Raw genomic sequence first — 27,630 nt, forward strand, 5'->3', positions numbered from 1 at the left:
TCTAATTATTTGATTAATTGGACTCATTGAACACTTCTCTCCCAGGCCTCAGCAAGTTTCACAGGGAGTGTAGCTTCAATCAAATGCAAAAGACCTTGAAATATGAAAACCTGTCCAATTGGACAAATAATGAGAGCAATGATGTTAATTGAGAGCTTGAGTTGCAACGAAAACCAGGAGCCCCTCCCCGTCCCTCGAGGACTGGAGTCTGACACGCCTGCTTTAAACAATAAAAAAACAAAACCTCTTACTAACGGGAAACAGAAAGACTGTAGCATCAGAATAACGACCGTAAGACAAATACATGCACAACGGAACTGTAATTGATCAATTACACGGTGGAATTACAATTACAAGAGGGGAAGGAGAGATAGGGGGTCAGCAGAGAGGAAGGAGAGATAGGGGGTCAGGAGAGTGAGGAGTGGGGAGATGGGGAGAGGAAGGAGAGATAGGGGGTCAGGAGAGTGAGGAGTGGGGAGATGGGGAGAGGAAGGAGAGATAGGGGGTCAGGAGAGTGAGGAGTGGGGAGATGGGGAGAGGAAGGAGAGATAGGGGGTCAGGAGAGTGAGGAGTGGGGAGATGGGGAGAGGAAGGAGAGATAGGGGGTCAGGAGAGTGAGGAGTGGGGAGATGGAGAGATGGGGAGAGTGAGGAGTGGAGATGAGAGGAAGGAGAGATCAGAAGGTCAAGGGTCGGGGGGGGGGGGGGGGGGGTCAGACTGGCTCCATGATGAGGTCGTCTGCGTCGCTGCCCTCGATCTCGCGGAAGCCAGCGTGTGAGCCAATCACAACCATCGTAGCGCCTGGAACAGAGAGAGAGGGGGCGGGGCTTTAGAGGAGGAAGTCTGTGTCCCACGAGTCTGTCTGTTTGATCTTATTAACCCATTCGGTGCCACTGACTTCATCTGAGGACAGGCCACTCTGCAATTCGATTGGAGGGTTTTGTTTTTTATTTTTGAAACGGGCGTCTCTCCTGTTCGTTTCAAGTTCTCTTTGAACTGTGCCGCGTGAATCGGATTGCAGAAATCAATACAGACTGCGTTCCGGCTCCCCCCATGAGAAAGAGAAATGCGTTTGGTGCTTCATGGGTTAAAGCCTGGCTCCTGTGCGTCACGCTAGCAGGGAGGGTGAGAAACGTGAGATCTCCCCTCGGGGTTAGCTGCTCGACTCAGAGAGGCAGGGAGCCTCGCTAAGGGAAGTGTTCCTCAAGTGCTGTCTGTGTCGTGTTTTTTCATTCCAAATGTCATTACAATTTTTTTTTTTTTACACAAACTAGCTTTTTAAATTCAGAGCGAGAGAGTGAGTGTGAGAGAAAGTGAGTGTGAGAGAGTGACTGTGAGTGAGTGTGAGAGAGAGTGAGTGTGAGAGAGTTACTCACCCAGCACCCAGAACACGGCAGAGCCAGCCCCCGCCAGCCAGAAGAAGGGGAAGGAGACTCCGCTGGCCAGACCGTACTGGTGCGCCGGCGTCATCTCACGCCCTGGATACACGCAAGACAGGGACACGCGTCAAACACAAACACTCGAGACAGGGACACGCGTCAAACACAAACACTCGAGACAGGGACACGCGTCAAACACAAACACTCGAGACAGGGACACACGTCAAACACAAACACTCGAGACAGGGACACGCGTCAAACACAAACACTCGAGACAGGGACACACGTCAAACACAAACACTCGAGACAGGGACACGCGTCAAACACAAACACTCGAGACAGGGACACGCGTCAAACACAAACACTCGAGACAGGGACACGCGTCAAACACAAACACTCGAGACAGGGACACACGTCAAACACTCAGCAGGACGCCTCTTACTAGCTCTAGCTAGCCCCCCCGGAGGGGAGCAGTGATAATGTTGCGAATTAGAGACAAGAGAATGGATTTTAAAGCCTTTAAACAGTGCTGTGGGATTACTGGTGTGAGAGTGCCCTCCTCTGCTGAGATCAGGAATAGCACCTGAAAAACCCATCATTGGCAGTTGTTGATGATGCAGAGCTCACCCCCGCTAGACTAAAAGTCTCTTGGGATAAAAGCGTCTGCTCAATGGCTCATAATAATAATAATAATAATAATAATAATAATAATAATAATAATAATAGTAATAATTTACGATTAGCATGAGAATACAAAATAAAACTGTTTTTGGCATGGCACACATGGCATACGTGTTATTTCACTCTGAGCAATAAAACACACCCACACACACAGACACACAAAGAGACAGTGAGCCCCACTCACCCAGCAGCACCAGTTTGCTCTCCTGTGTTTTCAGGTGGATGATGTAGAAAGCGCCCAAAAAAACAGCCAGAGCGATAAGAAGCATGGGGGAGCTGATACTGGGGGGAGAGAGAGAGAGACCGCTCACACTTTATCAAATCACACTGACCTGCTCTCCACTGCCCCCTGCCTGCCCCTTCCGTCTCCACTGCACTCTTCCTCATGCCCCCTCCTATCTCTCAGTGTGTCTGCACTGCCCCCTCCTGTCTCTGTGTGTCTGCGCTGCCCCCTCCTGTCTCTCAGTGTGTCTGCGCTGCCCCCTCCTGTCTCTCAGTGTGTCTGCGCTGCCCCCTCCTGTCTCTCAGTGTGTCTGCGCTGCCCCCTCCTGTCTCTCAGTGCATCTGCGCTGCCCCCTCCTGTCTCTCAGTGTGTCTGCGCTGCCCCCTCCTGTCTCTCAGTGCATCTGCGCTGCCCCCTCCTGTCTCTCAGTGTGTCTGCGCTGCCCCCTCCTGTCTCTCAGTGTGTCTGCGCTGCCCCCTCCTGTCTCTCAGTGTGTCTGCGCTGCCCCCTCCTGTCTCTCAGTGTGTCTGCGCTGCCCCCTCCTGTCTCTCAGTGTGTATGCGCTGCCCCCTCCTGTCTCTCAGTGTGTATGCGCTGCCCCCTCCTGTCTCTCAGTGCATCTGCGCTGCCCCCTCCTGTCTCTCAGTGTGTCTGCGCTGCCCCCTCCTGTCTCTCAGTGTGTCTGCGCTGCCCCCTCCTGTCTCTCAGTGTGTCTGCGCTGCCCCCTCCTGTCTCTCAGTGTGTCTGCGCTGCCCCCTCCTGTCTCTCAGTGTGTCTGCGCTGCCCCCTCCTGTCTCTCAGTGTGTCTGCGCTGCCCCCTCCTGTCTCTCAGTGTGTCTGCGCTGCCCCCTCCTGTCTCTCAGTGTGTCTGCGCTGCCCCCTCCTGTCTCTCAGTGCATCTGCGCTGCCCCCTCCTGTCTCTCAGTGTGTCTGCACTGCCCCCTCCTGTCTCTCAGTGTGTCTGCGCTGCCCCCTCCTGTCTCTCAGTGTGTCTGCGCTGCCCCCTCCTGTCTCTCAGTGTGTCTGCGCTGCCCCCTCCTGTCTCTCAGTGCATCTGCGTTGCCCCCTCCTGTCTCTGTGTGTCTGCGCTGCCCCCTCCTGTCTCTCAGTGTGTCTGCGCTGCCCCCTCCTGTCTCTCAGTGTGTCTGCGCTGCCCCCTCCTGTCTCTCAGTGCATCTGCGCTGCCCCCTCCTGTCTCTGTGTGTCTGCGCTGCCCCCTCCTGTCTCTCAGTGTGTCTGCGCTGCCCCCTCCTGTCTCTCAGTGCGTCTGCGCTGCCCCCTCCTGTCTCTCACATGCAGTACAGGATGAGTCCCAAGAGTATGAAGGTGTAGTTGCTCTGGAAGTGCTCGATGTTTTTCACCAGCCTCTTGCACAGCTCCCCCAGGTTCCTGGGCTTGGAGAAACGCCGCTGATCCACGAAGACAGCCCAGGGTCTTATAGTGGAGCGCCGGCGGTCAAACCACTCTTTCGCAGCCCCTCCCGAAATCATCTTGGGGAGGTAGAGCCTGAGAATCAGCAGATCAATATCATCACCAATCAACACTGATCAATCCCTATTAACACCAACAACGTCAATCACGCACACACACCCCCTAATCACACAACACATTGAAGCCACTGTTACAGCCTCTTGGGGGCGCACTCTACCATGAAACCCCACTCAGGTCTGTTTGACACGAGCTCCTAATCAAACTCACTGCCTGGACTCTGGAGCTGCTGAAGGGCTCTCATGTCTGAAACCTCTCAAATACTTTAGTATTCATGCTGTAAAATCTTTGTTAGTAGTGAATAGACAGACAGGCACAGGAACACACAGACCTAGACTCAGACAGGCACAGACACACACACACACACAGACAGGCACAGGCACAGACACAGGCACACGCAGGCACAGACACAGAGAGGCACAGACACACACACACACACACACACAGACAGACAGGCACACGCAGGCACAGACACAGAGAGGCACAGACACACACACACACACAGACAGACAGGCACGTCAGTAAGTCAGTCACACGTCTCACAGACACACATCCACACACACACACACACACAGACAGACAGGCACACGCAGGCACAGATACAGAGAGGCACAGACACAGACTAAGGAACACATACTTCCCAGCAAGGCCTCCCCCAGCCTGATCCTCAGCTCCAGGGCTAAACAGATCCCCAGTCTTTCCTGCCATAGCTACCCCACTCTCTGAGCCTCAGTCCTGGACTCACTGCTTTACCTCTCTGTGTCTACCGGGAGAGGGGAGGAGGGTTTAGAAAAATAAGAAAAAAAAAAAATATATATATATATATAGATTTTAAATGCTTCAAAAAAAGCTTGGTTTGTAGTTTCCACGTTTATTCTTTATTCTGCTCTGCAATGAGAGAGAGGGAGAGAGAGGGGAGGATATAATTAGACAAGCAAGGCAGGTTAGCAAACATTCAACTGGAAAAACCTGACAGAGAACAAAGCCAAGCTTTGCAGTCAAACGCAACGTTCATCTGTAACCCGCGGCGGGTCCGGGGGGGCTGTGTTTGGGGTTATTGTCCCCCCCCTCCCTACGTTCAGTGACGTACATCGAAACGCCAGCAAGAAAAGCAATGCCATTCCCAGCACTCGCGCTTAAAACCAGTATCCGTGTGAAACTGGTTCAGTAGATTAAGTTTTACATCCAACAAATGAATCGACTGATTGACACCAAGTGACACGTAACGTGGTTATCATTATCATTGCAAAACAATCAATAATCGATATATTATACAGAGGAGCACACTGACTCTGCGTTTATATTAAACTGGTAATCACTCCCTAAAACAAACGTCACTTTATCCACATCGGACATGTTAAATAATCAGAATAATAATTAAACCGGATCGTTTTCGTTCACTCACCAGAACCAGGAGGTGTTTGTAACAGCAAATCTCTCAGCTGGGTCCGCTTCCTGTTCACCGCCGGATGTGATGTGGACCAGCTGGCTCGACCGTGTGTCGGAAATGTCGCGATTCTGGGAGCTGCAGCAGAGTTAGCAAGAGAATTGCTTCTCTCTGTTTTAGCTCAGGAAATGTATTTTCAATACAAAATACTGTGTATCGAAATTCAAATCATTGTATTTCAACGCAATTTGGAGAATACAATTTGAAATTACAAAACGCATTTAATAAACAAAACAGAATTGTTTTTATTTATTTTTATTTGTTTATTTATTTTTTGGGGGGGATATATAGTTCACCCCATCGTTATTTTAGTTAATAATGGTCTGAAGCTGATCGTTTTTGGAATGCTTTTGGCTGGAGGTTATAAGTGTGACCCTTCAAAGTTGCTCTTCAGGAAATATGTGGGATTTTAGCATTTTGATAAAGGACTCTTCAGAGACAATTACTGTTCCAAGCATCTTTATTTATTTTGCTGTCAAGACACAGAAAATAAACAACAATTTTCAACACCAGAAAGTGTGTGGGGGGGGGGGCTAAGGGGCAGTAATTCTATAGCAAGGAAAATCCTTTAAATATTCAAACAGTATTTATTACATTTCTAACATTAGTGTCGTTTTCAGTACACATTGATGTGCTAGACTGATGTGTGGCACTGTATAGTTCTCTATCAGTTCTCCTTCAGTAAAACACATTTCTGGAAGAGGTCATCCAACAGACGATTTCTTTGGGGGCTGAAACACTGGCCAGCGAAAGAGAAGAGCCGCTCAACAGGAGCAGAGGAAGGAAGAAGGGTATAAAAGTGTATAAACAGCTTCTTTATGAAAGGGTACTGCTCCTTCCCTGGGTCTTCAAGAAAATGAAGGATCTGCAGCTCAGCTTTGCTGCTTGTTGTCGAGAGAGTATTTATCTGGGAAACATCTTTGCTATCCATAAAAACAAAGAGGTCATCTTCTTCCTTTCATATAGCTGCAGGTTAATATCGAAACTATTACTGGAGTATTTTGAAATTACAAAATACTCAGGAAATGTATTTTCAATACAAAATACAAAATACTTTTAAATTGCTATTTGCATTACAAATTACAAAATACAAATGTAATGAAAAGACGTATTTCAATTACATGTATTCTGCTCAACTGTGGTTTCACTGCGTCCTTCGGATGAGATGAAAAACAAACAAGGAACTACTGTAATGACTCTGCATGACCAGTTGTTGATGTCTGTATTGTCACTGTAGAGCCTCTCTCTCTCTCTCTCTCTCTCTCTCTCTCTCTCTCTCTCTCTGTCTCTCTCTCTCTCTGTATTGTCACTGTAGAGCCTCTCTCTCTCTCTCTCTCCCTCGGTCACTGTATATCTCTCTCTCTGTACTGTCACTGCTAGCAGATCCTCTGTCTGCTTGTCTGACTGTCACTGTGAGACTCTGTACTTCTCACTGTAGAGCATCTCTCTGTCTGTTTGTCTGTACTGTCACTGTAGAGCCTCTCTCTCTCTCTCTCTCTCTCTCTCTCTCTCTCTCCTCTCCTCTCTCTCGGTATGATAGAAGATACTAACTCTGACTGTGTTTGACTTTCTCTGTATGTCACTGAGTGAGAAGAGAGCACTGTAGGAGAGCGCAGACTCTCTCTACTCGCTACTCTCTCTCCTTATCTAGTACTCTCTACTGACTCTCTCTCTCTTGTATCTCTCCTCTATCTCTCTCTTTTTAATCTCTCTAACCTCTCTGGTGTAGAGACTTTCCTTGTAGAGTCTCTCTCCTCTCTCCTCTCTGTCCTATGTGCTGTCAGCCTTTGTAGAGGTCTGTCTCTGTTACTCGACTGTGTAGCATAGTACTCATCGCTGTCTTGTAGAGGAAGTGGCTCTCAGGTTCAGTTCAAGGAGACTGTGGTTACGGGATGGAATGGGGTAGAAGGCTACCAGTCAGTGCTGCTGCCTGTTTTCCAGACTCTCTCTCTCTCTCTCTCTCTCTGTCTCTCTCTCTCTCTGTCTGTTTGTCTGTACTGTCACTGTAGAGCCTCTCTCTCTGTCTCTCTGTCTCGCAGTGGCTGTCGGTCGATAATTGACACAAGTATGGGACCATTGAATGTAGGAGAAAAAGGAAGGTGCTTGGCAGGGAGGAACTAAACAGAAAAAAGCTGAAGGAAGGCTTTTTCAGAAAGGAAGTACCCTCTAAACTGCCCTCTCCCCTTCACCCTGACCTTTCAACTTTCACCTTTCCCCCAGACTCTTCTGAAAAACAAGAAACACAAAAAAGAAACACAAGAAGCATTCTCGATCAACCAACACCCCCTACTCCTCTCTCTCCCACTACCCCTACCCCATCCCCTATATCTCCCCTTTCTCCCCCTCCCCTCTAGACAGGACAAGTCTCCCTACCGTTGAGATATAGCTTCTCCCTTACCACCTACGAATCTCCCAGACATCCGCACCTCCCCCCCAGCCTCCAAAAAGACCCCCCTCCTACCTCAGAGGGTACCCACATGTGCCTCCCCCAGACCCCCCTCCCCACCCCCACTCTCCCCCTCCCCTTCGCTGATACTCCATGATTCTCTTTCTCCCCACCTCTCCCCTACGTCGTGTCTCCCCTATCTCCTCTCCAGGGTTTTTGCTCCCACGTTCTCCCTGATTTCCCCTCTTCCTCTCTCTGTTCTCCCACCCTCTCCCCCTTCCTCCTCTCCTTCTCCTCCCTCTCTTTCTTCCATCCACCTCTTCCCCCTACTCTCTCCAGATCACTCTCTCTCTCCCTCCTTCTTCTTTCTCCACCCTCTCCCCCTATGCCTTCCCTCTCGTCCCTCCCCTCTCACCCCCCCTCTTTCGGTCTCCAGTACCTCTTTCACCCTCCTTCTATCCCCCCCTTATCCGCGTTTTTCGATGCACGCAGAATTGCAGCTTTACATTCATTAAACTTTCCAGCAATTACATTCTGACTGTAGTCTAACACTACCCTCTGCCCTGCTTACACCCTGACCTTAGTCTAACTTTCACCTGTCCCCCAGACTCTTCTGACAAGAAACATTACTGTGCTGTACTGCAATTAGCATTCTCGACTCAAGTCTACACCCCCTACTGTGCTGTACTCCAATTACATTCTGACTGCAGTCTAACATTACTGTGCTTTACTGCAATTACATTCTGACTGCAGTCTAACATTACTGTGCTGTACTGCAATTACATTCTGACTGTAGTCTAACATTACTGTGCTGTACTGCAATTACATTCTGACTGTAGTCTAACATTACTGTGCTGTACTGCAATTACATTCTGACTGTAGTCTAACATTACTGTGCTGTACTGCAATTACATTCTGACTGTAGTCTAACATTACTGTGCTGTACTGCAATTACATTCTGACTGCAGTCTAACATTACTGTGCTGTACTGCAATTACATTCTGACTGCAGTCTAACATTACTGTGCTGTACTGCAATTACATTCTGACTGCAGTCTAACATTACTGTGCTGTACTGCAATTACATTCTGACTGCAGTCTAACATTACTGTGCTGTACTGCAATTACATTCTGACTGCAGTCTAACATTACTGTGCTGTACTGCAATTACATTCTGCCTGTCTAACATTACTGTGCTGTACTGCAATTACATTCTTTCTACCCCCCCTCGTTCCAGCGTGTTTCCATTCACGCAGAATGCAGCTACATTCATTAAACTTTCCAGCAATTACATTCTGACTGCAGTCTAACATTACTGTGCTGTACTGCAATTACATTCTGACTGCAGTCTAACATTACTGTGCTGTACTGCAATTACATTCTGACTGCAGTCTAACATTACTGTGCTGTACTGCAATTACATTCTGACTGCAGTCTAACATTACTGTGCTGTACTGCAATTACATTCTGACTGCAGTCTAACATTACTGTGCTGTACTGCAATTACATTCTGACTGCAGTCTAACATTACTGTGCTGTACTGCAATTACATTCTGACTGCAGTCTAACATTACTGTGCTGTACTGCAATTACATTCTGACTGCAGTCTAACATTACTGTGCTGTACTGCAATTACATTCTGACTGCAGTCTAACATTACTGTGCTGTACTGCAATTACATTCTGACTGCATTGGTATTCCCCTGGTAAAAGCACAGCCAGTGTAGTAAAGCACAGAGAAGATAACGAACCAGCCCCCTTCTCAAAGCACAGTGAAGATAATGAACCAGCCCCCTTCTCAAAGCACAGTGAAGATAATGAACCAGCCCCCTTCTCAAAGCACAGAGAAGATAATGAACCAGCCCCCTTCTCAAAGCACAGTGAAGATAATGAACCAGCCCCCTTCTCAAAGCACAGAGAAGATAATGAACCAGCCCCCTTCTCAAAGCACAGAGAAGATAATGAACCAGCCCCCTTCTCAAAGCACAGAGAACATAATGAACCAGCCCCCTTCTCAAAGCACAGTGAAGATAACGAACGTACCTCTCGCTTAAATACCTGTCTGCTTCACCCTGTCCCCATTCCTCTTATACATCACTCTGCTCCTCTCTGCACTCTCATCTCTATGTATCACTCCTCTTCTCTCCCTCCTTCACCTTCTCCTCATCCCTCTCTTATACACCTCCCTTCTCTCTCTCTCGCTCCCCCCACCCCCAGAGTTATTGTGGCCTGTGTTGCTAATCACAACCGCCCCCTCTTTCCCTCCTTCCCTCCACCCCTCCATCTTCACTCTCTCGCTCTCTCTATGGGGGGAATTCCTTCTTGGGCTGGTCAGTGGTTGATCTATCTTGTGCACCTCTATCCCCACGCAATGCAGGCTGCAGTGAATTCGCCCACGCTCTGCCCGCCTGTCTGTCTGTCTGTCTGCCTGCCTGTGGCTTTCTGTGTCAGTCTGTGTGTATATTTGTATCAGTGTGTGTATATTTGTATCAGTGTGTATATTTGTATCAGTCTGTGTGTATATTTGTATCGGTGTGTGTGTATTTGTATCAGTGTGTGTGTATTTGTATCAATGTGTGTATATTTGTATCGGTGTGTATATTTGTATCGGTGTGTGTGTATTTGTATCAGTCTGTGTGTATATTTGTATCAGTGTGTGTGTATAGTTGTATCAGTGTGTGTGTATTTGTATCAGTGTGTATATATTTGTATCAGTCTGTCAGTCTGGGTTACACTGCAGTTATATCAAACAGTTTAACAATTTCAATAAAGAATCTCGGGTGAACTCAGTAGAGAAAATATACTTTATTCAGTCTGTCAGTACTGGGGTTACACTGCAGTATATCAAAACAGTTTTGTAACAATTTCAAATAAAGAAATCTCGGGTTGAATATAGTAGAGAAATATAAAATATTAAATTATTCACATAAGAATATAATAATAATAATAATACTAATCAGATACTAATTTAATAATAATAATAATAATAATAATGGTGTTTTATATTAAAGGCATTGTAAAGGAATTGATTCAAAGTGTGAACAGCGATTATAAATGACAGCAGTTTGGGATCTCGGATGTGTTTATCAGACAGTTAAACAGGTCAGCCCCTCGTCTCTCTGCGCGGCTCTGCTCTATTCTATTACTGTGTTATTGACTCGGGGGGGATCTCCACTCCCACTCTCGAACTGGAAACGGGGATTTCAAACTGGGTTAACCCTTTCAGCGCCGCGCACGCTAAGGTTTTGATAAACAGAGGAGGGGAGTTTCAAACTTGTTCCTACTGCGTGAGAGAGCTTATAGTGAGTGGGAGGAGAGAGAGAGGCAATTAAAAACATTATTTTAATGTATTTATACAGACAGACTAGTGATATACATATACACACACACTGTATATCCGATGAGAATCAGGTCCCGACAGGATACTCCATGGAGATGAAAAGTCATTGATAAACTGAAAACTCGCTGTTTTAATCATTAACCGCAACATTTAAATGTTTCTGAATTCAGCCTCTGCTTTCTTTACACAGCAGATAGAAAGACCCAGGCAGACTGGCGGGGTTGCTTCGTGTATAATTGGTGTAGATTTGCTTTTATTTAAACGTTTATAATCTTTAACTATTGTTAGGCTTCAGACACAATTTCAAGCGTTTTGTTTTTTTGTTTATTTTTTGGTCTTTTGCGAGAGTTTGGGCTTCGCTCCTGTTTTGCGCTGAATGAATACAGCGCTTTCAGGTGACTGGAAAAGCGATTTTAAAAAGTCGCAGCGTGCATTGTAAAATATCAAGAGCACGCAAGCGGCTCGACTGTATTCAGCACAGTGTTTTCACAAATACCTGTGCGTGTGCGTGTGCGTGTGCGTGTGTGTGTGTGTGTGTGTGTGTGTGTGTGTGTTCCCTTTCCCAACATGGCGGCGTCGCGGCTTCACTCGAATCACGTGATGATCCTGATTGGCGGAGAGTGGACCGTGACGTTTCTTAAATGGCAGAGAACGAGAAGCTCTTAGCTGGAAAGAAAGTGCCAGAAATTAATCTCCGAAAATAAACGCACACGGAAAGAAAAGGAGAGATGGGATTAAACGCATTGACGAAAGGAAGCTTTGTAGAAACGAGTAAAAGAGCAAATTCAGTTGGAGGGAATTGAAAGACAGTTGCTGAAACAGGACACCGAGAAACGACAGAAGGGAGAGAAATACATTTAAAAAAAACAAAAAAAAAAACAAAACGGATTCGCATGCAATTTAATACGAGCTGCTAGCTTTGCGCGCATTTAGAATAATTCCGAGTACAGAGGGAAGGTTGTGAGGATAATTAGTTTGTGTGTGTGTGTGTGTGTAACGACGTGGGATAAAACAAAACGGTCTGGCGAGGACACGTCGGTACTGCACCGCCAGTCGATAGAAATGCCCTAAAAGAAAAACAAACGCATTCGTATCAGTAAGGTTAGGTGGATTCCTAGTTGGGTGTGTGTCTAATTAAAGAAAGGCCTGTGTCAAAAAGCAATCAATAATCATTATGCGAGGAAATCATTATGCTTTTGTTTGGTGGCTTGCTGAATATGAAAACGTTCGCCTGCGAAATATAATTCGGGTTAGTTAGTCGTGGTACGAGGTGGCAGAATTAAGACTGTCGTGGGAATTACAGTTGCGGTAATTGGTTATAATTGATAGCTGGTTAGCGCCGTTTGGACTGCACTTGACGAAGGGGGCGGGGCCGCGACGCCAAAGGGGCGGGGCCTCGCATTGTAAGCAGACGGGCGCCCGGACTTGTGCACTTGAAATTATAACAATAAAACAATTCAAACCTGGAAAAATATCTGTATAACCCTATCACCTGATTATTATTATTATTGCCGTTTGAAGAGGAACGGAAAGACCGCACAGCGTATAATGCATGCAGTGCATTTAAATGGATTTGCAGTTTAAATCAGTCGGCGTGTTTTTGTTTTATTTTTATATACAGTATTTGCAAATGTGCAGATCAGCACGGTAGGTGCTACCGTTTATAAATAAGAGTATCCAAAAAAAAAAAAAAATACAAATATTAAATATAGTTTTTAGAAAGTGTGATTGTCAAATTCCCGTGACTCGGGTTCTCAGGGCTGAGTTGCATAAGAGTAACGCTATGGCCGGGGCGCGGCGGCTGGCCGCCTCTCAGAGCTGGGGCGAGGCGGCGTGTCTCTCTCGCTACGGAATGCGGTCTCTCCATGAAGTATTCGAGGTGGTCGGCTCCCTCCTCACCGACAGCGACCTCGACGTGCTGTCCTTCCTGCTGGACGAGGCGTACCCGGCCGCGCACCCGCTCGACCCCGCCGGCTGGGCGGTGGAGCTGGAAGGCTGGACCGGCGCCGCTTGCCCGCGGCTTCAAGCGGCCGTGCAGCGGTACCGGGGACGGCGTGGGAGCTCGACCGGCGTGGAGCTGCTGCTGGAGCTGGAGCGGAGGGGCGTGTGTGACGAGTCCAACTTCAACCACCTTGTGCAGCTGCTGCGCATTCTTACCCGACACGACCTGATGCCGTTTGTGACCCAGAAAAAAAGGAGGACAGGTGGATTATTATTATTATGATTATTAATAATAATAGCTTTGGTCGAGTTGCAGGTACAGCCGGGTGCACGGTTGTGTAACCGTGAGCCTGCATAGCCAGTCTGCCCCCTTGGCGCATTGTAATAGAAGCGCATTGGTTCAGTGTGTTTATTTCTTCGATGTGTTTATCCAGGGAGATTTTACTGTTATTGTACCACATTACAAAACACAATACACTCAGCCGTAAGAGCAAATTCAATTGAGAAATTTAAAAAAAAAAAAACAGTAAATAATTGTTTGAGAGCGATCACGACTAAGCAGTCAAACTCAAAACAAGTATTCGGTTATATCAGTAAATTGCACTGGGGTCCCAGCTATCTCTTCCTTTACTGTTAGATTTGCGGCTGTAACTCTTTCACTATAAAGGTTACAGGTGCCTGTCATGCACGACGTGAATCTGCACGCACTAGCCTTCCATTAGAAGTAAATACAAGTGAAATACTGTGAGACTCTCCCCTTTCATTACAGGTAACAGAAACCACAGAGAAATGGACACGCTTTGAGAAATAAACATTGTTCATTGTTTGTCAACTTTCTTGTAGCATGGCCAGCTGAAAGACAGCGCACAATGAAACTGCAGTGTGTAGGGATCGTGGGGGTGGGGGTCTCAGGCTGTGGTGTTATTAGGGGGGAGAGAGGAGGAGGGGAGGGGTGAGTGTGGAGCCGTGCTTCATGCTGTACTGTAACTCTGCAGGGCTGTGTGGAGCCGTGCTTCATGCTGTACTGTAACTCTGCAGGGCTGTGTGGAGCCGTGCTTCATGCTGTATTGTAACTCTGCAGGGCTGTGTGGAGCCGTGCTTCATGCTGTATTGTAACTCTGCAGGGCTGTGTGGAGCCGTGCTTCATGCTGTACTGTAACTCTGCAGGGCTGTGTGGAGCCGTGCTTCATGCTGTATTGTAACTCTGCAGGGCTGTGTGGAGCCGTGCTTCATGCTGTATTGTAACTCTGCAGGGCTGTGTGGAGCCGTGCTTCATGCTGTACTGTAACTCTGCAGGGCTGTGTGGAGCCGTGCTTCATGCTGTATTGTAACTCTGCAGGGCTGTGTGGAGCCGTGCTTCATGCTGTACTGTAACTCTGCAGGGCTGTGTGGAGCCGTGCTTCATGCTGTACTGTAACTCTGCAGGGCTGTGTGGAGCCGTGCTTCATGCTGTATTGTAACTCTGCAGGGCTGTGTGGAGCCGTGCTTCATGCTGTATTGTAACTCTGCAGGGCTGTGTGGAGCCGTGCTTCATGCTGTATTGTAACTCTGCAGGGCTGTGTGGAGCCGTGCTTCATGCTGTACTGTAACTCTGCAGGGCTGTGTGGAGCCGTGCTTCATGCTGTATTGTAACTCAGCTGTGTCGTTGTTTCTCGTTTTGCTTCTCGCAGTGTCTCCAGAGCGCTGCAGTTACGGCCCTGTGATCTCGGGCACAGAGGAGGAGGAGGAGGGGGGTGTGAGGAAGAGTGTGGCGGAGATGGAAGGGGCAGGCAGGGGGCAGTGGAGAGCAGGTCAGTGTGATTTGCGAGTGTGAGCGGTCTCTCCCCAGTTTGAGAGCCCCTGCAGTAGATGGATAATTGGTGTCAGAGGGAGAGGATGAGGGAGGCTCGTCGGTCGTGTGCCAGGTCTGTGGAGCAGGATGGCTTTCTCCAGTGTGAACGAGACTCCTGGTTTATTTTTTATTCTGGTTCTGTCCAGGGGTCGACCCGAACAGGCAGAGTCCAGCCGGCTCCAAACGCCCCAGGGGCAAGAAGCACAGGGGTAGAAAACTCAACGGCCTCCCCAGGAGAGCAGGAGGAAGGGGGCAGGGGCAACAGCACTCCTCGGCTCAGCACAGAGTCACCTGTGGTAAGAGACCTGTGTTTGCCTCCCTCCGTTCTCACGTTGTTTTTCTCTACATACAGCTTTCTCTGTGTACTCCCAATCGTAATATTTTCTCCCCATTGTAATATTTTCTCCCCCCTTGCTCTCCTGTCTCTCCCTTCTCCTCTGTTCCCCTCTGCTCTCCCGCCTCCATTTCTCTCCTCTCCTCTCCTTTCCCCCCTCGCTCTCCTGTCTCTTCCTTTTCTTCCCTTCTCTGCATTCCCCTCTGCTCTCCCTCCTCCATTTATCTCCTCCCCTCTCTCCTCTCCTCCCCCCTCGCTCTCCTGTCCCCCCCCCTCAGATGTGCGTCTGCGCGTGCGCGCGGAGTACTGCGATCATGATGCAGCTCTGCGCGGGGGCGTGTCCTCCAGCAAGCCGGGCCTCGCGGAGCGGCAGTTCGATCTCTTCAGCCAGGCCGATGCGCTGCTCCGCTCACGGGACCTCGGCGCCATCGTGTGCGACATCAAATTCTCGGACCTGTCCTACCTGGACGCCTTCTGGAAGGACTACCTGAGCGGAGCGCTGCTGGAGGCCCTGAGAGGCGTCTTCATCACAGACTCTCTGCGCAGGGCCGTGGGCAGTGAGGCTGTGGAGCTGCTGGTCAGCGTGGATGAGGAGGACTACGCGGAGGGCAGGAGGAGGCTGCTGGGGGACCACGGGCAGCCACTGCGCTGACACACACACAGAGAGAGGTGGTGTGTGTGTGTGTGTGTGTGTGTGTGTGTGTGTGTTCCCCCCCCCCCCCCCCCCCCCCCCCCCCCCCCCCCAAGTAAACACATTCTGTAAATGCCTGACCTACACATGTAAACCGTGTACCACGACATACACCACTTCCTCACCCGCTACACTGCCAACCCTCCCCCCTGTACCCGCCACACCTGTACACCCCCCGCCACCCTCCCATTACTGCCTGGCCGACCCATTTATTGTGTTGACTTGGTGTTAGTGGCTCCTTGGAGTTGCAGTGACCCCCAATCGCCACAGGAGGGCAGGAGTGCCGCACGCACGCCACACCAGAGACACCACACTGCTGTAGTGAACGCGAAACCTGTTATTGATTAGATGTGTTTTCATTTTGTATTTATTTTTAAAATCATATCCTCTGTAGATGCACTTTCTTCAATACATCTATGAGAACATTTGGGTAGGGCATTTTAGGGGGGGGAAAAAAACTAGTTACAGTAGAGTGAGAGAGATATAAAACTTCAGTTTTCTTTGTCTTCTGTTTCAGGTCTTGCTCCTCCTTTTTTCATTCCATTTTTTTATTGTTTTATATATTTATTTATTTTTGTCACTTGTTTACCTTAAAGTCAAATATGGGGGGGGAGTCAGTTTGATGCTGTACAGGATCCTGTGCTGAACACCTCTGACTGCAGTGTGAGTTTGATGCTGAACGCCTCTGTCAAGGATTTGTATTTGAGGAATGAGTGTAATAAATACGTTCATTTGTAAAAATAAATAAATACATAAATAAAAAAATAATAATAAAGCACAAATCAGGAATTCCAGTCGTGACAAATTTTTTTTATGTACACCTTTTAAGGACAATTCAAATATATACATGTAGTATATTTTACTGATTGGTTTTTGGATCGACCTTAAAAATCATATAAAGTACTTGTCAACAGCTGGAGGATTTCTGTAAATGTCAAAATGGTTCTGATTCTAGACTAGTAATCATTATTTAGTTAAATTTATATAAAAATTAAAATTATTTGTAAGATAACATAGAAATAAAGAATTACAAAAAAAAAAAAAAAAGGTTGTATATAATTATTTCATAAATACTTGCTGTAATCTAATTTTGCATACTTATTATTATTATTAACGAGTTATTCAGCAGTCGCTTTTTATCCAAAGAGACTTGCAGAGACTAGGAGGGTGAACTCTGCATCATCAACAACTGCTGCTGCTGCTGCAGAGTCTCTTCCAATAGGACCTCGTGTTTTGTTTTTTTTTTACCTCTCGTCCGAAGCGAGATTCTTGCTAACCCCCCTCCTTTCAAAACCGAAACCCCGTCTCTGAGCCCCGTTTAAACGAGTTCCAATCAAAGGTTTTAAAACGTTGTTAAGCCTCTTAACCGTGCCTCCACCACCCTTTTAAATCCCCACACGGGCGCCCAGACCGCAGCTTCTGTCTGCTGCTACAGCGTATTATTTTGTAGCGAAGCTCGGCTGAGGCAGTGGGAAGCCAGCAGGCTCCCTGCCCTCTCCTCGACCCGGCTGATCTCCCCGGGGCTACCTGGCGGGTTTTGAGTTTCTGTAACGGTATCGACCGGCTTGTGAGCTCCATCGATTCCGCGTTATTTCAGCGGACAGCTGGGTGCTGCCGCGCCGCTCCCGGCTCGATAATGTTGACGGGGGCAGGGAGACACCGCGGCTCGTTGAACTAACAAGCCGAAAGGAGCAATTAAACCAGCCTGTCGATATATCACCAGCCGCCGCAATGAGATTAGCCGAACACCGCTTCCTCCGAGTGTCACAGACAACAACACGCGGTGTACTTACCCACTGGATTCAATCGATTGTTTATTCATTTACAAGCTGGTAAAAATACTAATAATACACACACACACACACACAGCCCAGTCCAGGGCAGGTTTGAGGCACACAGACCCAGTCCCTCACCCCCCTAAGGCAAGGGAGCTCCCTTGAGGCATGCTTGAGACTGGACTGAACTGCTCCCTCCCTCACCCCCCCCCTAAGAGAAAGGGGGCTCCCTCCAATCCAGGGCAGGCTTGAGGCACGGAGACTGGACTGCCCCCCCTCCGTCCCTCACCCCCCTAAGAGAAAGGGGGCTCCCTCCAATCCAGGGCAGGCTTGAGGCACGGAGACTGGACTGCCCCCCCTCCGTCCCTCACCCCACTAATAGAAAGTGTGCTCCCTCCAGTCCAGGGCAGCCTTGAGGCACGGAGACTGGACTGCCCCCCCCCCCCCCCCCCTATAAGAGAAATGGGCGAGGGGAGGGAAGGCACCGCCGAACTCCAGGCCTCTGACCTTGACGGGGGAGGGAGGGGAGAAGGGGGTTTCTTTACCCCCCCCTGCAACCTCCCTCAATTGACGGCGGGCTAAGAGAAAGGGGGGGGAACTGGATAATCTCCTCCAATCCAGGGATTGAGTCAGGCCCAATCCGAACCCCTAAGGACAGGCTCTGACCCATGGGACTTGGGAATGCCCCACCTCCCAACCCCCACAAAAAGAGAAAGGGGGGTCCCGCCCCAATCCAGGGGCAGGCTCTGAGGGGCCACGGGAGGACTGGACCCCTGCCACCCCCATCCTCCCTCACTCCACCCTAAGGAGGGTAGGGGGTCCCGTCAAACTCCAGGGGCAGGGCTCTTGAGGCACGGGGAGGGACGAGAATGGACTGCCCCCTCCCCGTCCCTATCCCCCTAAGAGAAAAGGGGCGCTCCCGTCGGAAATCCAGCGGCAGGCTTTGAGGCACGGGGAAAGGGTCCGTCCCTCACCCCCCTAAGAGAAAGGGTGCTCCCTCCAGTCCAGGGCAGGCTTGAGGCACGGAGACTGGACTGCCCCCTCCCTCCCTCACCCCCCCCCCCAAGAGAAAGGGGGCTCCCTCCAATCCAGGGCAGGCTTGAGGCACGGAGACTGGACTGCCCCCTCCCTCACCCCCCCTAAGAGAAAGGGTGCTCCCTCCAGTCCAGGGCAGGCTTGAGGCACGGAGACTGAACTGCTCCCTCCCTCCCTCACCCCCCCCTAAGAGAAAGGGGGCTCCCTCCAATCCAGGGCAGGCTTGAGGCACGGAGACTGGACTGCCCCCTCCCTCCCTCACCCCCCTAAGAGAAAGGGGGCTCCCTCCAGTCCAGGGCAGGCTTGAGGCACGGAGACTGAACTGCCCCCTCCCTCCCTCACCCCCCTAAGAGAAAGGGTGCTCCCTCCAGTCCAGGGCAGGCTTGAGGCATGGAGACTGAACTGCTCCCTCCCTCCCTCACCCCCTAAGAGAAAGGGGGCTCCCTCCAGTCCAGGGCAGGCTTGAGGCACGGAGACTGGACTGCCCCCTCCCTCCCTCACCCCCCTAAGAGAAAGGGTGCTCCCTCCAGTCCAGGGCAGGCTTGAGGCATGGAGACTGGACTGCCCCCTCCCTCCCTCACCCCCCTAAGAGAAAGGGGGCTCCCTCCAATCCAGGGCAGGCTTGAGGCACGGAGACTGGACTGCCCCCCCCCTCACCACCCCCTAAGAGAAAGGGGGCTCCCTCCAGTCCAGGGCAGGCTTGAGGCACGGAGACTGGACTGCCCCCCCTCCCCCTCACCCCCCTAAGAGAAAGGGTGCTCCCTCCAGTCCAGGGCAGGCTTGAGGCACGGAGACTGGACTGCCCCCTCCCTCCCTCACCCCCCTAAGAGAAAGGGTGCTCCCTCCAGTCCAGGGCAGGCTTGAGACGCACAGGGGGGTCCCTCCAAATTCCCGGGGCGAGCTTGGGCACGGAGGGTGGACTCCCCCCTGACGGGGCCCTCCTCACCCCCTAAGAGAAAGGGTGCTCCCTCCAGTCCAGGGCAGGCTTGAGGCACGGAGACTGAACTGCTCCCTCCCTCCCTCACCCCCCTAAGAGAAAGGGTGCTCCCTCCAGTCCAGGGCAGGCTTGAGGCACGGAGACTGGACTGCCCCCTCCCTCCCTCACCCCCCTAAGAGAAAGGGGGCTCCCTCCAATCCAGGGCAGGCTTGAGGCACAGAGACTGAACTGCTCCCTCCCTCCCTCACCCCCTAAGAGAAAGGGGGCTCCCTCCAGTCCAGGGCAGGCTTGAGGCACGGAGACTGGACTGCCCCCTCCCTCCCTCACCCCCCTAAGAGAAAGGGGGCTCCCTCCAGTCCAGGGCAGGCTTGAGGCATGGAGACTGGACTGCCCCCTCCCTCCCTCACCCCCTAAGAGAAAGGGGGCTCCCTCCAGTCCAGGGCAGGCTTGAGGCATGGAGACTGAACTGCTCCCTCCCTCCCTCACCCCCCTAAGAGAAAGGGTGCTCCCTCCAGTCCAGGGCAGGCTTGAGGCATGGAGACTGAACTGCTCCCTCCCTCCCTCACCCATTAAGAGAAAGGGGGCTCCCCCCAGTCCTGGGCTGGCTTGAGGCATGGAGACTGGACTGCCCCCTCCCTCCCTCACCCCCCTAAGAGAAAGGGGGCTCCCTCCAGTCCAGGGCAGGCCACCCTTGAGGCATGGAGAAATGACCTGCACCCATCTTCCTCAGCGCACTTCTATAAGATGAAGGGGAGGTAGCTCCTCAATCTCCGGGCAGGGAGGCTGAGGCATAGGAGGGTGCTGGACTCTTTTCCCTCACCTCCCTCCCCCCTAAGAGAATGATCTGGTTCCATTCTGTTTTTTAAACCGTGTTTTACTGCATTTAGATATCAAAACTTTTTTTTTTTTTCCCCCAGATTAGATTTCGCGGCATGAACTTAATACACATCAGAGTTTAAACTGAGAACGAGAAAAGTGCCAAGCAATAAAACAAAACAAAACAAAAATCTTCAATTTGCTAGCTGATTTCCTGTTAGTCGGGCAGGCTGACAGTTAATTATAAGGTCCTGTATGAATTCACTAGTTTTCAATATCTGGTGAGGTGTGTAACTTAGATACCGAAATAAAACAAAGTCCCGGGTTCCACAATAGCAATGATAATACTAACACTAGCGCCTTTAACCCTATCCCTAACCCTAACACTAGCGCCTTTAACCCTAACCCTAACCCTAACACTAGCGCCTTTAACCCTAACCCTAACCCTAACACTAGCGCCTTTAACCCTAACCCTAACCCTAACACTAGCGCCTTTAACCCTAACCCTAACCCTAACACTAGCGCCTTTAACCCTAACCCTAACCCTAACACTAGCGCCTTTAACCCTATCCCTAACCCTAACACTAGCGCCTTTAACCCTAACCCTAACCCTAACACTAGCGCCTTTAACCCTAACCCTAACCCTAACACTAGCGCCTTTAACCCTAACCCTAACCCTAACACTAGCGCCTTTAACCCTAACCCTAACCCTAACACTAGCGCCTTTAACCCTAACCCTAACCCTAACACTAGCGCCTTTAACCCTATCCCTAACCCTAACACTAGCGCCTTTAACCCTAACCCTAACCCCTAACACTAGCGCCTTTAACCCTAACCCTAACCCTAACACTAGCGCCTTTAACCCTAACCCTAACCCTAACAGCAGCCAGCGCCTTTAACCCTAACCCTAACCGTAACACTAGCGCCTTTAACCCTAACCCTAACCCTAACACTAGCGCCTTTAACCCTATCCCTAACCCTAACACTAGCCCTAACCCCTAACCCTAACCCTAACCAGGTCTTTAACCCTAACCCTACGCCGTAACATAGGCCTTTGAACCCCACAGAAACCCTAACACTAGCGCTTTTAACCATAACCTAACCCTAACACTAGCTGCTTTGGCTTTGACAGCGCTTTTGCTAGGCTCTTGTGTGTGTGTGTGTGTGTGTGTGTGTGTGTGTGTGTGTGTGTGTGTGTGTGTGTGTGTGTGTGCGTGTGTGTTTACCGCCGCCCGGCGGTTCTAACGCTGAAGCGACGGCTTCTCAATGAAGAAGCGATTACACAGTTTATAGTCTGTGTCTCCTCCGCCTTTCCACAGCAGCCACGTCGTCATGGAAACAGCTGGGATGGTGGGGGGCGTCTCCTCCCCTCGCCCCCCCCCCGCTCGTATCCAGCCCCGCGTACAGGCAGGATAGCGCGCATGGCGGAGACAGCGGCGCCACCGATGGATGCGCGGGTAAGGTGCAGCTTCGATTCCTTTTTCTTCTTCATTCATTTACCTTCCTTTATAATAAATAAATAAATAAATAAATAAAATCTTTAAAATTTTGCATATTAATATACCTGCTTTGCATAATCTCGGCCGATCCCTCTCTCTCTCTCTCTCTCTCTCTCTCTCTTGCTCTCTCTCTCTTGCTTTCATTCTCTCTCTCCTCATCTTTAGTGATTAGCAAAAATGCTTAATGCAGAATGCCACCTTCTTTCTAGAGAGAGACACGGAAGACAAAACGTGTCTTGATTTTGGCTGTCGTGGGATATATTATATATACATAGAGAGAGAGAGAGAGAGAGAGAGAGAGAGAGAGAGAGAGAGAGAGAGAGAGAGAGAATTTAGAGAGAGAGACAAAGAAGGTGATAAATAAATTTAAAAAAAAAAACAACAACAAAAAAACATACCTTAGCAATAAGCATGGCCATTGTGTGCGCCGGTCTGTCTAGTATTGATTACAGAGAAATGAATTCCTGTGCCCGCTTACTCGCCTTTTCAAAGGCTGCTTTGCGAGGGCTGCTTTGCATGTGTATATTACAGCAGAGCGCGGGACGAGTCCATTCGAAGACGCGTGCATTTGTTTATTTATTTGTTTGTTTGTTTGTTTCCTTTGAAAGGCGGATTACGCATGCAGTGTCCCTTTCGCTCGCCACGTTTCTCTGTGTGTCCGCGTCGTTAATCCGGCACCGTGTATTCATCAAGGTGATTAAAAGACACGAAACCGTGAACACACACACACACACACACACACACACACACACACACACACACACACACACACTCACACTGACACACACACACTCACACTCACACTGACACACACACTCACACTGACACACTCACACTCACACTGACACACACACTCACACTGACACACACACACTCACACGTGTGCTCAAATGTGAGTGTGACACTCACACTGAGTGTGACACTGTGTGAGTGTGAGTGTGACACTCACACTGTGTGAGTGTGACTGGTGAGTGTGATGTGACACTGTGAGTGGTGAGTGACACCTCACACTGACACTGAGTGGACTGGTCACCATGACACACACACTCACACTGGACACTCTCACTGTCTGTGGGACTGTTGTGTCACACACACACACACACACACACTCACACACACACACACACACACACACACATATATATATATGACAATAAATAGATTTAAATTATTTGTTTTACATGTGCACAACAACGGAGATAGCAACGTGGATTCACACGAGCGGCCTCCTCACACAGACGAGTCGCCAGGGAAAACAAGGCGCTTATATATATATATCATCATTTGTTTGATTTTAGGGGTGATACTTATAATTCATTATAATGCAGGTGGGGGGGCGGGGGACGGGACGGGACGGGACGGTTGTTATCATTTGCTTTGATGCACCGACTAAGGGAAATCGATTAAAAAAAGATCGATTTAATTACTAAAAGAATCAATTAGGGAGTTGAAATGCGTTTTTTAAAAGGAGGCTCTCTCATTGGAGACTCAAGTTCATCAGGCCCCGGGATAAAAGCTGTATTTTTTCCCCTCTCTCGTCCTCGCTTCAGATTTCGAAAATATTCCCTCAAAATAAAAATCAAGACAGGTCGGCAATTATTTTGTCAAATGTTTCATTATTTAAAAACATACGCACGCACACACACACACACACACACACAACACACTGACACACACACACACACACACACTGACACACACACACTCACACACTTAGGTTATTTGCCTTGTTTTTTTCACCATTTCCATATTGCATTTTGAATATGTTGTATTATTATTATTATTATTTTTTTTTTTGAGGAATGGTGTATTGTGTTATGGCTACATGGCTTTGAAATTCTTATTTAACTGTTAATATATGCCTCGATTGTGAAAATACAACAGTATGGTTAAAATATTCACATTTTGAATTTACTTTTGAATAAACACAAGCTATAGTTATAGTTACATATTATATTTTAAAATAGTTGTGCTTTACCAAATACGGCTTAAATATAATTAACATCCCTGACAGGTAAATCTGCCCAGCAATGCCTGTCTGTCTTTATAGGCTCCCGGTACTCCTGATTTTATTAACAGGACCGAAGTTGAGTTTAAGAGAGCGCTCAATAAACATGAATACAGTCTGGTGATCAATCTGTAGCAACAGAGATGCTCGCCAGCTATCACCGACGCTGTGTTTCAAAGAGTTAGCGAGCTTACAATACAAGCTTTAAGTACATAACTTAATTTTTTTAATTATTTTTTTAAATAAGAGAACAGCGCGATCTGTGCATGAGATTTGACACGGAATCATATTAATGAAATACGCTGTTGCTGTGTCTGTGTTAATTTACAGTAGCCCTGTGCTGTTGATTTGCAAATATTGTATCCTTCATATACGTGCAATAGGTATAGGCGAGTTCCTACAGGATTTCACTATTTTCTTCTTCTTCTTCTTCTTCTTCTTCTTCTTCTTCTTCTTCTTCTTCTTCTTCTTCTTCTCCTCCTCCTCCTTTCCTTCCTTGCAAGGTAAATAGCCTGCTTTACCATCTGCAATTTCTAGAAAACGCGACCTCAATTAATTTATGATATGTATAGTATATATATATATATATATATATATATATATATATATATATATATATATATATATATACATACACACACACACACACACACACACACATATATATATATATATATATATATATATATATATATATATATATATATATATATATATATATGATCTATCGAGCTTTATATATATAGCACCTCGAAACTTATCTTACGTTTTGGGGGAAACACATAAACATGCATGTTTGTGATCAAAACTTTCCCTAGAAAAGGTTTCTTTCTTTCTTTCTTTCTTTCTTTCTTTCTTCACCTCACCTACACATCAAATAGTCTCGATACCAAACTGTCATTTTTTAAAAATATATATCTTTTAATTCTAAGAGTAAACGGTCGGATTTTTAAATAAACACCGGCTCCCAGGTTTTCAGTGTGGTGTGTAAATCAGGGCGGGATAATTAGCCTCAGGGCGTATTAAAAACCCAACACGTTGTTTTGTCCACTTTTGTTTTGTTTTTTATGTTAAAAAAATAAAATATTAAACAATAATAATAATAATAATAATAATAATAATAATAATAATAATAATAATCAAGGCTCCGAGTCTTTCAGTGCACACGATATTTTGTTAATGAATTGTCTTCACACTCAGTTATATTGCCACCTATGCTGTATTCAATGTATAGTTTAACAACTGAAAATACTTTTATTTCATAAAATAATAACTTAGTTAACCCTGCAGCCTTGACTCTGTAAAATACAATAAAATCTACACAGCGTTATTCTACAACATATTAATATAGTCAATATAAACTCTAACGATTCAAAACGGGTTTAGTTTTTTTTTCTTTCTATTAATCAAATACATATTCTGAAATGGACAGGATTATTATTATTATTATTATTATTATTATTATTATTATTGTAGGTAATAATCAAACATGGGGTTGTTAGTTTTTTTAAATTTTATTTCGCTGTACCTCGATTAACGAGACGAGGCGGTTACCCGCGCTTTGACAGTTGTTTCAGAATCTCGTGCGGGATTTCAAAATTCAAATGGAGCTTGCCTCGAGCTCAGCGCGAGGCGGTGCCGTTACAATGATTCGGAACCGTTCCTCTCAGCCTCGTAAATTTAAGAGAATGGGGTTCTTTCTTTTATCGAAGAAAGGGCTGTTGTTTATAATGTGGTATTTAAGGGTATTTTATTATTATTATTATTATTTTTGTAAGTCGGTGGCGGAGAGGCAAATACGCAAATCCAAGTTTGTAATCCAGGTTTCTTAATGATTTTCACCCGGCTTCAACGCGCCAGTGGTTGCCGCTCCAAAATGAAACGGTGGGTGCTAGACTTTCTATTATTATAACATGTTATATGTGTCTATAAGTTCCTAATGTAGCAAACCATATACAGAATACACATTGGGTATATAATCTGAGCACCCCGCCGCCTGGGTGTACGGTTTGGCGGCTATACTTTCTAATTTTAGATTCAGTTTTTAAATATGCTTTTATTCATTCATTTACTAAATTCGTGTATTACACTTTATTTTTTTATTTAAATGAGTTATGGCAGTCTCTTATAGCCGTTTGGTTTCCTAGTACCTCACTTGTTAATAATAATAATAATAATAATAATAATAATATAATAATAATAATAATATAATAATAATAATAATATAATAATAAGAATAATAATAATTAGTATTAGTATTATCACTGCTGCTAGATACACTTTCTCTCTCACACACACACACAAGTCACTTGAAAAACTTTTGAAAACAGCTGGAAAAACAAAACCAAGTGTTTTTGGACACCTAATTAAATATGATTAATAGAGCAGCTTTTCAGGGTCCCCCCCCCCCCCCCCCCATTGCTTCCTATGGGGAAACATGTAATACGAGGCTAGCATGTTTTGCTTCCACATGTCCCCCAAGACTATAGGGGAAAGGTTTTCTCTCTTATCCGCTCCCATACGAGGCATGAAAGGGTTGGTTTTAGCGCGCCTCGCCGTGTGTTTTCTAAGGAGTTTTTAGCGCAAAAGGATTGATATATGGACACACAGAAACACTGGCTTTCTCGCAGAAAAACACGCACTAGTATGGGCACACACACACACACACACACACACACACACACTATAGCACATCACCCACAACACTGTCGTATTGGCGTGTGTGTGACGGCACACCACACTTTGTGTGTGTGACTGAAAACTTTCACACCTGACCATTGAAAGAGCAAATAAACACACACTGTCTTTAACACAACACCACACACACTGCTGACACACTCACACGTTGACCTCATTTCTCTGTCTTGACCTGTCTGTGCTGGAACTGGAGGGGGAGACAGGGGGGGGCAGGGGACAGGGGGGGGCAGGGGGGGTAAAAGATTAGCTCCCGACCTCGGCCGTCGGCCCTTTCTGTCGACTGCAGCACACGAGTCAGTCTCTGACCTAACAGACCTGAAATATTGGCAGGATATTCTTTTGCATCCAGTTTGCAATTATTATTATTATTATTATTATTATTATTTATTATTATTATTATTATTATTTGCAGAAACGAATTTTTTCTATTGTCCCATTCGTGTATTTTTTTCGCTTCATTTTAAACATCTTTAAGAAACAAATCAGTTTTCAATAAGTTGTTTGTCATTACGAAATGCGGTAAACAAGACCATGTTATCTTTTTTTTAAAGATTAAAAAAAAAAATGCAAAATTGAAATATTACACATAAGATTGTGCAAGATTTGGGGAAAAAAATAATTTTCAAATATACCATATGATACCTTATAAAACAAATTACATACTAAAACAGAAATTAACAGTGAGCACATTGTGAGTGGAAACAAAAAAAAACAACCAACCAAACAAACAAACAAAAAATGCATAATAACGTGATGCCAATCACGCAACCTCGCTGAATTTAGATACTGCAGGCATTCGGTGGCAAACGTTTCGACTAGAAGTGTTTTTTCAACGAATATCTTAATTTAAAGACACTGAAATATGCTTTATGGTTGATTTTTTTAAAAATCTTTAAAGGCGTCTAGAATGTGTCTATTGCCACGTTGTTATAGGCTTTGAAAAATATAAGCTGCGCAGAGGTGACGTTTAAGCGAGGCATTACTGTGTAATTAGTTTTGGCTGGTGAGTCTTGTTGTATATCCTCTGCTGTTACAGCGAGGAGGGGAGGGCAGGGAGTTACAGAAAGCGTGACGATTGCACAGTAATTTTTTACCTTACAGAATTAAAAAGGTCACCATTACAG

General features: G+C 47.2%; 2 protein-coding genes across 4 annotated transcripts; one reads left to right on the forward strand and one right to left on the reverse strand.

Moving 5' to 3' along the window:
- Positions 1 to 655: 655 nt before the first annotated feature.
- On the reverse strand, positions 656 to 5,260 carry rabac1 (Rab acceptor 1 (prenylated)). 3 transcript variants are annotated; one of them, XM_041226819.1, is made up of 6 exons: positions 5,177 to 5,260; positions 4,409 to 4,534; positions 3,577 to 3,789; positions 2,245 to 2,342; positions 1,377 to 1,478; positions 656 to 801 (listed from the first exon to the last, which is right to left on the reverse strand). In XM_041226819.1, exons 2-6 carry the CDS (start codon positions 4,477 to 4,479, stop codon positions 713 to 715), a joined length of 573 nt encoding a protein of 190 aa, XP_041082753.1. In that variant the 5' UTR covers positions 4,480 to 4,534; positions 5,177 to 5,260; the 3' UTR covers positions 656 to 712. The 3 variants fall into 3 exon arrangements, with proteins under 3 accessions (XP_041082753.1, XP_041082752.1, XP_041082754.1); XM_041226818.1 differs by having other exon boundaries at positions 657 to 801; positions 4,409 to 4,659; XM_041226820.1 differs by having other exon boundaries at positions 657 to 801; positions 4,409 to 4,654; positions 5,177 to 5,244.
- Positions 5,261 to 11,575: 6,315 nt separating this feature from the next.
- On the forward strand, positions 11,576 to 15,736 carry dedd1 (death effector domain-containing 1). The gene is made up of 4 exons (XM_041226119.1): positions 11,576 to 13,146; positions 14,554 to 14,673; positions 14,861 to 15,010; positions 15,327 to 15,736. The coding sequence occupies exons 1-4, from the start codon at positions 12,726 to 12,728 to the stop codon at positions 15,698 to 15,700; spliced, it is 1,065 nt and encodes a 354-aa protein (XP_041082053.1). The 5' UTR covers positions 11,576 to 12,725; the 3' UTR covers positions 15,701 to 15,736.
- The last annotated feature ends 11,894 nt before the right edge of the window (positions 15,737 to 27,630 follow it).

Source organism: Polyodon spathula, chromosome 24, assembly GCF_017654505.1.
Source record: "Polyodon spathula isolate WHYD16114869_AA chromosome 24, ASM1765450v1, whole genome shotgun sequence".
Taxonomy (NCBI): Eukaryota; Metazoa; Chordata; class Actinopteri; order Acipenseriformes; family Polyodontidae; genus Polyodon; species Polyodon spathula.